A 12920-nucleotide genomic window follows, 5' to 3' on the forward strand; every position below is an offset into this window, starting at 1 on the left:
AGTCAGATCATGGCCAGGACACAGCACAGCCTGTGGTGGATGAGGACATCCATCCGCCGTCCCATGGTGACACCCACAGGCCAAGCGTGCTGCAGAAGCCAGAGTGCAGTCTGGTGGCCCAGCCCTGAGTGGGGAGGAAGGAGCCCCGTGGCCACCCAGTCCTGCTGCTGCTCCGCCACTGTCCCTGTTTCTGTATGCCTCAGTTTCCTCATCTGTGAAATGGGGGTAGGACAGGGTTGGGAACCAGTACCAGGTTGGGCTATGGATAAAGGAAGTGAAAAAAAAGGGAAGTGCAGGTCACAGCCTGGTCATGCCGGGTGTGAGGGGTGACGAGGAGGCTGGAACTTCGGGATGTTTCTTGGGACACTCAGCTCTCATCCCAGACCTCACGAACCAAAGCTACTACTCAGCTGTCACCAAGTCCTTCCCTGCAGGCTTGAGGGCAGGTAGGAGGTGGGGGCCTTGAGTCACAGGGCAAGTGAGTAGTTGGGAAACTCAGGGGGGCTGGAAAGCTGGGTGCTCAGGTTCTCTGAGCCGCGGGGCCAAGCTGAAAGACAGCTGGTTACCAGAAAAACCCAGTCAGGGTTTCTACAGCAAACATTTCCCTCCCCATGGCCCTGACTCACTACCACGGCCACTCACACGCACACCGACTTCCCCCTTCTCTCCCGGCCGGGGGCCCCAGAGGCAAAGAACGATGGCGCCAGCCTTGACCCCAACCCCAAGCTCCCAGCCTTCCTCACGGGGCCCTGGGAATTCCGCAGTCTGGCCAGCCCCTCACCCCTAGCCTGGCCAGCCTGTGCCTACGCGGCCCCCTCCCTGAGTGGGTAGGCGGGAGACTGCGTTTCTATTTTTGTGCCAATGTCCCACAGATGCCATTGTTGCCCAGCAGTTGGTGGCGGGAAGGGGGGATCTCGGTGAGGAGGCCCTGAGTGCTAGTAGCCACTTATAGAAAGTCGCTTCCAGCAATTCTTCTAGGAGTGGAGCCTCAGGGCTGCCTGCAGCCCCCACCCTCCCAGGGCCTGACCGGAGGCGGTCAGATTGGAGCCAGCCATCCCTCTGTCCACCCCAGAAAACTCAGATGGTCCTACAGGCAGGGTGGCAGGGGAAGGGATCAACGCCAGACCGACCTGAATTCAGATGGGGGCTCAGTCATTAGCCTATGACCTTGGACAGTCACTATGCCGCCCTGGGCCTCAGTTTCCTGATTTGGAAAATGGTATTCCCACTTCATAGACTTATGAGGTTTCAGTGCAATTCCGTCTGCAAAGTAGGTTGTCCAGTGCCCAGCTAAACATGTGGGAGTAGTTTGGCTTTTTTTTTTTTTTTTGAGACAGAGTCTTGCTCTGTCACTCAGGCTGGAGTGCAGTGGCACGATCTCTGCAACCTCCGCCTCCTGGGTTCAAGTAATTCTCCTGGTTCAGCCTCCGGAGTAGCTGAGACTACAGGCACCCGCCACCATGCTCAGCTAATTTTTGTATTTTTAGTAGAGACGGGGTTTCGCCCATGTCGGCTAGGCTGGTCTCGCACTCCTGACCTCAAATGATCCACCCACCTCGGCCTCCCAAAGTGCTGAGATTACAGGTGTGAGACACCACGCCTGGCCTGGTTGGTTTTTTAATCCCTCTGATTCTCCCCTTGCACAGTCATCCAAGGAGAGCCATCCATGGTTTAGGGGCTGGGAAGCATGGGTCCAGTTAGAGGTGGACTGCAGCTGGTGAGAACTACAAATCTCTCAGCCATGCCTCGCTGTGGCACCCTATCTCTGAGCCTCAGCCTCCCCATCTGTGCAGGGAGGAGTTGAGCTCAGTGATGTTCTAGAATTGTGTGGCCCCTAGATCCCAGGCTGCCTTCTGGGGGTCCCAGCATTTTACATCTAGGAGTCCTGGTCTCCAGCCAGATGGCCACAGAGTGGGTTTCCAGAATCCCCTGGAGAGATATGCTTCTTCCTCAGCTGAGGGGGCCCCTGGTACCTCCAGCCCTTCTGGTGGTCAGCCCATGTGTCCTCACCTCTCCAACTCATTTGCCTGTCTGAGAGGCTGGCACTGGGCCCAGCCTGGGGCTTCTGTGTTCTCAAAGAAGGATAGAAAAGGCATAAGTCTGTCCTCAAGAGCTTGGCAGAGAACAAGCCAACACCTCCGAACGACCAGACATAAACAGCAAGGAACACCATCAGCCCCCTTGGGAACAGCCAATCACCAAATGCTTATAAGAATGTACAGTTTTTCCTTCCTTTCTTTTATCATCTCTCCCTTCCTCCCTCCCTTCTCTTGTCCATCCACCTTCTCATCCATGCATCCATGCATCCATCCATCCATCCTCTCATCCATCCATTCATCCATCTATCCATTCATCCTCCCATCCATCCATCCATTCATCCTCCCATCTGTCCATCCATCCTCTCATCCATCCATCCATCCTCTTATCCATCCATCCTCTCACTCATCCATCCATCCTCTCACCCATCCATCCATCCTCCCATCCACCCACCCACCCATCCATCCATCCATCCATCCATCCATCCATCCATCCATCCATCCAACAGATATTGATTCCTGGGCTGACTTCAAGCTTAACACCAAGGATTCAGCAGTAAGGGCAGGCACAATCCCTGCTCAGCCCATCTGACCCCCCCGCCGCAACCCCCAATCCTGCCCCCTCAGTAAGCCTACCTCTAATATTTGCAAGGCCTGAGACAAGAATACAAATGGCAACCTCTGGCCCCAGTGCTTTCTCCTTCTCATCACTGCGGTTCTGACAGCCCAGCAAGGGTGCTCATGTGCCCACATGTGGACAGCTCAGCCCAGATACCCAAACTCCACCATGTCTGCTTCCCCAAGTAGCCAACTCAACCATCCTTCAGGTCTGGGGGAGCTCACATAGCCATGGAGTGCTCCTAAGATCCCTGCAGCCCTGAGAGGAGGCTCAGAGCCATTTGGGATTCTGGGGTCCTGGGTACCCAGAGCATCGTCTAGAAGGGAGGGGTGCAGATTTCAGGGGGGTGCATCCCTTTGGCCCCACAGATTCCCCACCCTAGGAGAGGGCAGCCATTGGCAGAGGGCCAGAGGGAGACTGCTTCCCCCAAGCCCAGGCAGGGGTCCCCTTTGCTCAAGTCTGAGGGCTGTACTGCTTTCCATGGCCTCCCACAGCCTCCCAGGACAGTCTGGGGGAGCTCAGGTCCCTCCCAGCTCTCTCTCTCTGCCTGAGTGGCGTTGCCTGCCCCTCTGGTCAAGAGTGAGTCAGTGCTGGGGCCTGACAGGCTCTGTATGTTCAGGGGTGGGTGGGGTCTCAGCTGCCCCAAGTTTGCCCAGGAGTGGGTGAATCAGTGCTGACCCAGCTCTGCCCTGGCCTGGCTGCCTGTGCATTTGTTAGGAGGATAGCAGATAGGCCCAGTCAGCCTGACGGGAATTGCTGAGACACCAGGCTGGTTTCCTGTCTCTGAGGGTCAGGATGTGACCCCAGGCCCCCTCCCGGAATCCAGGCTCCGGCCTGCCCTTCAGGGACCCAGCGAGATCCAGCCCCTGCCCAGTGGGGCTGTCTGCAGACCTGCCCAGCACACGCACTGAGCGGCACTTCCCCAAGGCTCTCGGCTGCCACCGCCCATCTACCACCCACCCACAGGAAATCTGAGGATTCTGAGGGATGGACGGGAAAGCCACTTCTCTGTGCCAGGGATCGAAGAAGCCGGCCATAGGTCAGGAGGGATCGGGCTGGCCGCTAAGAGCCGCCACCCTCACTACCATGTCTAGCCCCGTGCCACTAGGCCTTTGCTATGCACTGGCTTCTGCCTGGAATGCCCTCTACCCTGCTCTTGGGCTAGACACCAGGAGCCTTTTCCCTAATGCCCCTCCCTCCTCTACCTTCAGTGCTCATCGCCCCATCACCCACGGCCCCCTGAAGCCCCACTTGCTGAAACCACCACTCATACCAGGGCTGCTGATGCCACCTCTGCCTCCCTGGCTCTACCTTCTGTCTGCACATCAACACAGGCTGGGCACAGAGTGGGCACCTGGTGAGAGCTGTGCAATGGGGACTGTGAGCTCTAGACCCCACTCTTAGGGGATGCCTGGGGAGAAAGGTGCCTCCCAGGGAAACCACAGTTTCCTCAGTGGTCACAGCAGTAGGGGCTGGCAGGATCATGGGCTCAACCCTCAGAGCAGGGAGACAAGAAAGAAGCACCAGGAGGAGGAAGGCCCAGCTCCGTGAGGCTGGACCTCAGGTTGCCCTGCTGAAAATGATTCACAGCCCTGCCCCATTGATTTTTTTTTTTTTTTTTTTTTTTTTTTTGAGACAGGGTCTTCCTCTGTCGCTCAGGCTGGAGTGCAGTGGTGCGAACTTGGCTCACTGCAATCTCCGCCTCCCGGGTTCAAGCGATTCTCTTGCCTCAGCCTCCCTAGTAGCTGGGATTACAGGCACCTGCCACCATGCCTGGCTAATTTTTGTATTTTTAGTAGAGATGCAGTTTTGCCATGTTGGCCAGGCTAGTCTCAAACTCTTGACCTCAAGTGATCTGCCCGCCTCAGCCTCGCAAAGTCCTGGGATTACAGGTGTGAGCCACCGCACCTGACCTGCCCCATTGATCTTGTAGCAATAACCATTGAGGTTCAAATTATTCAACTGATGCGAAGACATTATGTAAACGGTAACAACCCTGGCAAAATGAGGATGTTCACAGATGAGAAATGGAGCCCAGAGAGAAAGAATAATAACAATAACCGTAGCCACCATACGTTGAGTCGTCGCTCCAGGCAGGTCCTGTGCTTGGTGTTTTGCTTGCACCATCCTGCTGGATTCTTACAATACCCCTGTGAGGTAGGTGCTGTTAATGGTTCTAGGTTTCCCATGGGAAAATCAAAGCTCAGAGGTGGCCCAAGGCTGTGTGGCTCTCAGAGGTGGAGCCACAGTTCAATTGGAGGGCTGTCTGGCTCCAGAACCTGTGTTCTCAACCCCTGCATCAAGGTCATACAGAGGTGCACACATTTGTGCACGCATGCGTACATTCACTCACACCTTCAAGAGTTATTTGGGGCCGGATGCAGTGGCTCATGCCTGTAATCCCAGCACTTTGGGAGGCTGAGGTGGGCGGATTATTTGAGGTCAGGAGTTCAAAACCAGCCTCTCCAACATGGTGAAACCCTGTCTCTACTAAAAATACAAAAATTAGCTGGGCGTGATGGCAGATGGGCGTGATTGCAGATGCCTGTAATCCCAGCTACCTGGGAGCCTGAGGCAAAAAACAAACAAAAACAACAAAAAACAAACAAACAAAACGAGTGATTTGGTGTAAGCCAGGACCCTGGGCCAGATTCTGCTACTCTGTGTTCTCAGGTGAGCTCCTGAGTCCAAGAAAGGTGTGTCTACCAGCGAGTGGGGAGAAGGACCACCCTCTGGACACCAGATGCTATGCGAGGTGCTGGCTGGGGATAGATCCAGGACTGAACCCTGGGTTTCCTGGACCCCAGATGTCTCTACCACCTCCTCAAATGAACATCCCTGAAAGCCCTGGAGCCTGCAGCCTGGCTCCTTGAATTAAAAGTTGGAAGCTCCCTGGAGCGAGTTCTCTAGAAGAGGCAGAGGCTAACAGGGAGATTTTGTTGTCATGAACTCAAGGATCGTTGGAGGCCAGGCGCGGTGGCTCACACCTGTAATCCCAGCACTTTGGGAGGCTGAGGCGGGTGGATCACAAGGTCAGGAGATCGAGACCATCCTGGCTAACACGGTGAAACCCCGTCTCTATTAAAAAAAAAAAAAATACAAAAAATTAGCCGGGCGTGGTGGCGGGCACCTGTATTCCCAGCTACTCAGGAGGCTGAGGCAGGAGAATGGCGTGAACCCGGGAGGCGGAGCTTGCAGTGAGCCGAGATCGTGCCACTGTACTCCAGCCTGGGCGACAGAGCAAGACTCTGTCTCAAAAAAAAAAAAAAAAGGATCCTTGGAATATGGCATGAGTTACAGTGGCCCCCTGCCGTGCCCCTAAAATCCCTCCAAGAACTGTCATTGCCCACGGGATAAAGATCAAACTTCTTAATATGGCGACAGGCCTTTGCCATCTCCCCCATCCTCCTGGGGAACCTCTAGCTCCTGCCACCTGATGACCCCAGACAGAGCCTGCTCCCTCTGCCTCCGCATTCGCTCTATTCTGTGCTCTTCCACACCACCTCCTTCCTTGGTGAGCTCCTGGACATCCATGATGTTGCTTCCTCCAGGCCCAAGTCTCCTTAGCTTCTGAGATCAGATGAGATCGGGTGTGTTCAGAATGGTGAGGCTGTAACAAGCCATGCCTAATCCTGTAGCAGCTGGAGTGCCCTGGCCCTGTGCATCCTGAGAATGCACCAGTCCCCTGGATCCTGGCTTCTACACACCTGTCTCCCATAGACCTAGACACCTGCCTAGGGGCCTCCTCTCATCCTGGCCCAGTATTGAGCAATGAGGGTTGGAGTATCCCAGTCACCCAGAGGAGGCACAGGGACCTGAACATTAAAACAAACAACGTGAACTAACAGAGGCAGTCGTATTTTGAATATCATTACCAAATTTGAAAAAAAAATGACAATGCCTATGAAAACCACACAAAGTGTGTTTGGCACTATCTATGATTTGGAAATTATCAAAGTCCACAGTCCTCGTGGAGGGCAGGGCAGTGGGGAGCAGGGTCCCCCGATATTGGTGGTCTAAGCACTTTCTTATCACTGCACAAACGCAAGGCAACTTAACAGTTTTGGGGGCAGATTGGCCATAAGTTTACCCGGAGCTGACACGGCAAAGTCATTATCAGGACCTAAGGCCACATCAACCAGGTGTAATCTCCAGTCCAACCAGGCCAGAAGCCACCTGAATACTGAGATCCACCTGGGAACCAAGTGGCAGGCTGGCTCTGGCATTCCCCAGGGATCTGGTGTGAACTCTGGCCCTGGGCATGTCACTCCATCGTTCTTAGCCAGCCTCAGTTTCCTTCTCCAAGAAGTGGGGATAACAACAGACCCTGGCAGATGAGCCTCGGGAGGCTTAATACATGTGAGGTGCTTAATTCCTGGCATAGAGTTGGCCCTAGCACAGTCTCTAGCACATAGCGCTTAACAAAGGTGTTGTTATTATTAAGGACAAACGTATCAGACTAACTGATGGTGGGCTGGGAGGGGGCGTCTCCTGGGGAGAATTGTCTCCAGGCCGGCAGCAGCCTTTGGATCTCTGAGGGTCACAGATATTCCATAGGGGACATTCCAGGGAGAAAGATCTGGGCTCAACTGAGAAGCACTTTTCTTTTTTCTTTCTTTTCTTTTTTTTTTTTTTTGAGACAGGGTCTCTGTCACCCAGGCTGGAGTACAGTGGTGCAATGTCGGCTCACTGCAACCTCCACCTCCTGGGTTCAAGCGATTCTCCTGCCTCAGCCTCCCAAGTACAGCTGGGATTACAGGCATGCACCACCATGCCTAGCTAATTTTTGTATTTTTATTTATTTATTTTATTTTTTTATTTTTTATTTTTTTTTGAGACGGAGTCTCACTCTGTCACCAGGCCGGAGTGCACTGGCGCAATCTCAGCTCACTGCAACCTCCAACTCCCTGTTTCAATCAATTCTCCTGCCTCAGCCTCCCGAGTAGCTGGGATTACAGGCACTCACCACCACGCCCAGCTAATTTTTGTATTTTTAGTAGAAATGGGGTTTCACCATGTTGGCCAGGATGGTCTCGAACTCCTGACCTCGTGATCTACCCGCCTCGGCCTCCTAAAGTGCTGGGATTACAGGCATGAGCCACTGCGGCTGGCCCAAGAAGCACTTTTCAAAGTCCAAGCTCCCTAGAGAGGAGCTGCATCTTCTGAGATTCCGTGAGGTCTCCATCATCGGAGGTGCATAAGCAACACTCACCTAGTCCCCCCACCCATCTGGCTCTTCTCTACTCAGCTCTTCCCACCTGAGTCTTCTGCTGGCACCTGAAAGATTGCCCTGATCCAGACCCTGCCCCTAGAAATGCCACCTCTTACGGGCCCTGTGAGATGCCCACATCACTCTCTTGGCAGGGGGCCTAATGAGGACTCAGCCACTGCCCCAGGGACAGCCACAAGGAAGGCACCCCTCACCCCATCTGCCTTGGAGCTTCCTCTGAGCCCCCACCCGACCCTGCCATGGGACACTCACCGTTGGGAACTCCAGGAAGAGGACATGGACTTCAAGGATGGCATTGGGGGCCGGAGCCACGCAGCCCTTCGAGACCTGGCTAGTGGTATATGTCACCTCACCCCTCTCGGGGCCCACAGGCTGAAGGTCACAATGGACTGTTTCCGCAAGACCTGTTGGAGAAACATCCGGAAAAAGCCAGGTGAGAATAAGGTGATGACAATGACTCCTACTTTCCAAACGTCTCCTAGGGACTTGACATGAGCTAAGGGCTTTCCTGCATCATCACAGCCACCTTGCAAGGTGGATATCATTATATTCATTACATGGATTAAACAAACCAAGGCTAGGAGAGGAAACGCCTCCTGCCCAAGGTCACAGTGCTACTACGTACAGGACCGATGAATAGAAGGACACTCAGCTAAATTCAAATTTCAGATAAACAATGAGTACTTTTTTTAAGTATTAGAATATTGCAAATATCGCATGGAACATACTTATACTAAATTTTCATTGTTTCTCTGGAATTCGGATTTCACTGAGCCCCATGTATATATGGGTGTATATATATATACACACACACATATATACATAGATATACATATATACATATATAGATACACACACACACACACACACATATATATATATATATTTTGAGACGGAGTTTTACTCTTCTTGCCCAGGCTGGAGTGCAATGGTGTGATCTTGGCTCACTGCAACCTCCACCTCTCGGGTTCAAACGATTCTCCTGCCTCAGCCTCCCAAGTAGCTGGGATTATAGGCATGCACCACCACACCCGGCTAATTTTGTATTTTTAGTAGCGACAGGGTTTCTCCATGTTGGTCAGGTTGGTCTCGAACTCCTGACCTCAGGTGATCTGCCTGCTTCAGCCTCCCAAAGTGCTGGGATTACAGGCGTGAGCCACCGTGCCCGGCCAGCCTCCTATATTTTTGTTTTTATTTTTTAAATTATTATTATTATTATTATTTGAGATGGAGTTTTTCTCTTGTTGCCCAGGCTGGAGTGCAACGGTGTGATCTCGGCTCACTGCAACCTCTGCCTCCTGGGTTCAAGTGATTCTGCTGCCTCAGCCTCCTGAGTAGCTGGGATTACAGGCATGCGCCACCATGCCCGGCTAATTTTTTGTATTTTTAGTAAAGATGGGGCTTCTCCATGTTGGTCAGGCTCGTCTCGAACTCCCGACCTCAGGTGATCCGCCTGCCTCGGCCTCCCAAAGTGCTAGGATTACAGGCATGAGCCACTGCGCCTGGCCTATTTTTTATTTTTTTGAGACAGACTCTGCTCTGTTGCTCAGGCTGGAGTGCAGTGGCAAAATCATAGCTCACTGCAGCCTCAACCTCCCAGGCTCAAGTGATCCTCCCACCTCAGCCTCGTGAGTAGCTGGAACTACAGGCATGCACCACGACACCCAGCTAATTTTTGCATTTTTGTAGAGATGAGGTTTCACCTTGTTGCTCAAGCTGGTATTGAACTCCTGGACTCAAGAGATCCTCCCACGTCGGCCTCCCACAGTGTTGGGATTACCAGCATGAGCCACCACACCCAGCTTATTTTTATCTGATGTACCTGGCAACCCTGACTTCATAGCAGGGCCTAGGTGTGAACCCAAGTCTCCCTCCAGGTAAGGCAGGAGCTGAGATCAGGAGACAAAGCTTCCTCTCTTCTGCCTCAAGGTGGTGGGAGGAATGGTCTGAAGGGGTTGAGAGTTCCCTAGCCCCAAGGGACAGGGCAAGCTGAGAAGGCGGCCCAGGTTTGGAGGGAGGCTGCCGGAGCAGACCGCAGAGCCCGGAAACACAGGTCCTGAGGGAAAGGAATGGAATTTCACCCTGACCCAGCAGGGTCGGAAAAGGAAATGAGGCTCCTACACCTCGTCCTGAGGAATGTGCCGGGGGAAGGGGGCTCCGGAGGAGGGAAGGAGGACAGAAGGGGAGACTGTTTGGAAGTTTGTGTCTCCATCTTGTCGCGCTCACTTCCTGTTTTCTTGGAGATCAAAGATGGGTGCGGAGAGACTGGCTTCATGTCCAGCCAAGGGCGGCTCGGAGGAGGGGGCAGGGAGGCTTCTTCTGAATCCTGGGCTGTCTGGAGCCTCACCGGCCTCCTTCCTCACCTTCCCACAGCATGTTGGGCCCTGGGCCCCAGAAGTCAGCAAAGGAAGTGAGATGGTCACCCCTTGCCATGGCAACGCCATTCCCAGCTCTGTCTTGGGAAGGAGAAGATCTGGATGAGGACCTCTGGCTGCCACGGGGGCACAGGCCTTATATGTCCTCTCTCTGGCCCTATGCTGCATGTCCCAGGGACTCTGGAGTGCCTGGACATAGTGGCATTTGGGTTCAAAGCAAGCTCCCTGGAACCAGGCTGACCTGGTTTGCCTCTCAGGCCCAATGCTTACCAGCTATGTGGCTTTGGTGAACGATTTCACCCCTTGGGGCTTCAATTCCTGGTCTATAAAATGACAACAGAGCCCACATGATCCACAGAGGTGGTTGGGAGGACTCCATGAGACTGGGCACATGGCAATTCTTTCTTAAATTTCTATTTGTTTATTTTTCAGACAAGGTTGCCCTCTGTCTCCTGGGCTGGAGTGCAGTGGTGTGACCACAGCTCACTGCAGCCTTGAGCTCCTGGGTTCAAGCGATCCTCCTGCCTCAGCCTCCCTAGTAGTTAGGACTACAGTTGTGCGCCACCACGCCTGGCTAAATTTTTAAATTTTTAGTAGAGACTGGGTCTCGCTATGTTTCTCAGGCTGGTCTCAAACTCCTGAGCTCAAGCAATCCTCCCGCCTCAGCCTCCCAAAGTGCTGGGATTACAGGTGTGAGCCACCATGTGTGAGCCGGCATGCCTGGCCGGCAGTTTTCTCTTAATTACAATTATTTGACTGACTTCAGTCACCGTAGAATTGACTGTTCTAAGGGGTGGGGTGAAGTGGCCGGATGGGGTGGCCTCCAGGTGACGGTCCCCTGGGATGGAGAGGTCATTGGGGTCTCCCTCACCCCAACAAAATCAAGGGCTGGTGCCATCTCCTGTCCCCAGCCCCTCTGACCCACCAGCCCCCATGTTCTCCCCACCCTCTCCTTTCCTCATCACTGAGCACAGGTTCCTTGGCCGTTACCTAGTTTAAGACCCTCCTACTCAGATGGGGAGACTGAGGTCTGGAGGGACAGGACAGGTCAAAGTCTCACAGCACATGGCTGACCAGGCCGGGCATCGGACCCACGTCTCCCGACATGACCCAGTGTCTGGCCTGCAGATTATCGCAACGCCTCCCTCCTTCCCTTTGGGATTTTCCCTGCCCCCTCTCCAGACTTCCAGGAACCCCAGTTCCTCCTGGATTGCTGGGGCCGCCTGGGGCCGCCTCCTCCATGCCGTCAGCCAACGGGAGAGGCCACAGGCCTGGCCATTATGTAATGATCAGATAACAGGCCTGGCGGGGAGATCAGATAAGAGGTCCATTTATTTTGGGGCCTTTTCGAATCCTGGCCGCCCCCACCCCACAGACGAGAATGGGGAGACAGGAGGGAGTGTGACGCCTGGGCCCGTCTCCCGGAGCCTGAGGCGGGCCCAGACCAAGTTGAAAACAATCCCCTGGCACCAAGGGAAACGCCAGGACCTCCCGGGACTGAGTCAGAGGAGGAGCCACTGGGGGCCTGGGTGACTGGAACCCCAAGTGAGAGACCCAGGAGCCACCTCCCGCCACTGTCCCCTCTCCACCCTCGCCACCCACGTGCACGTAGCACCTCCCAGACTTTCCAAGGGGCTACCTTCAGCACCGTGGAGGATGATCGAGAAAAACAGCTCTGGAGCCAGATGGCCTGGATCAAATCCCAGCTCTGCCTCTTAAAATGCTGGTCACCTTGAGCAGAAGCCTAACCTCTCTGAGCCTCAGTTTCCCCATTTGCAGACCACCAACAATCGCTGCAGATGCTCCCATCATGCTTACTGGGAGCCAAGGTAGCATTTCAAGGCTTTACACGAGTGAACTCATTTGATCCTCACAGCAGCCTTATGAAGTGGGCAACGCTGTTACACCCACGCACACTCGAGGAAACTGAAGACCAGGGCGGTTAAAGAATGTGCCCGAGGTGACCCGGCTACTAAGTATCACGACCTGGATTTAAACCCAGGCAGTCTGGCTCCAGCAGGCAACAGGCATTCACAGGCTGAGTGTGTCAGTCTGATGGGGTAACCCCTGTCAAGTGCCTGGTACTGAGTAGGTGCCCCACAGAAGCTGTGAATATTATTTCATCATACCAGAACAGATACTTTTCTTCCCGCTGCCACCCCCTCCTTTTTTTCTAAGATAGAGTCTCGCTCTGCCACCCAGGCCAGAGTACAGTGTCTCGATCTCGGCTCACTATAATCTCCCCGTCCCAAGTTCAAGCGATTCTCATGCCTCAGCCTCCTGAGTAACTACAAGTGGACGACCACACTCAGCTAATTTTTGTATTTTTTGTAGAGACGGGGTTTCGCCGTATTGCCCAGGCTGGTCTCAAACTCCTGGGCTCAAGCGATCCACCCATCTCGGCCTCCCAAGGAAGATACGTTTCAACAAGGGTCTCTCTTGCTGCAAGGCCTGCCCCGTCTTGTTCAGTACCCCTGGGCCACTCTTTACCCTTTTCAGGCCCAATTACAGCCTCACAGGTTTCCCAGCATCCAGCCCAGCCACTGCCTCCAGCCACCAGGAGGTCTCCGCATGCCTTGGCCCCAGGCTCCCCCATGGTTCTACAATGCCTGCAGGGTCAAGTTCCCACACTGCAGCCTACAGTAGAGGTGAAAAGCACA

General features: G+C 54.0%; 1 protein-coding gene across 1 annotated transcript in view; it reads right to left on the reverse strand.

Annotated features, from left to right (window-relative positions):
* ENG (endoglin) overlaps nt 1-12920 on the reverse strand; it is a 42984-nt gene that overhangs the window by 22971 nt on the left and 7093 nt on the right. Inside the window, exon 2 of the mRNA XM_032165202.2 lies at nt 8138-8289. Within this exon, the coding sequence (XP_032021093.1) occupies nt 8138-8289 (152 nt within the window). The remainder of the gene's footprint in view (nt 1-8137; nt 8290-12920) is intronic.

This window comes from Hylobates moloch, unplaced genomic scaffold (assembly GCF_009828535.3).
Source record: "Hylobates moloch isolate HMO894 unplaced genomic scaffold, HMol_V3 SCAFFOLD_10, whole genome shotgun sequence".
Lineage (NCBI taxonomy): Eukaryota > Metazoa > Chordata > Mammalia > Primates > Hylobatidae > Hylobates > Hylobates moloch.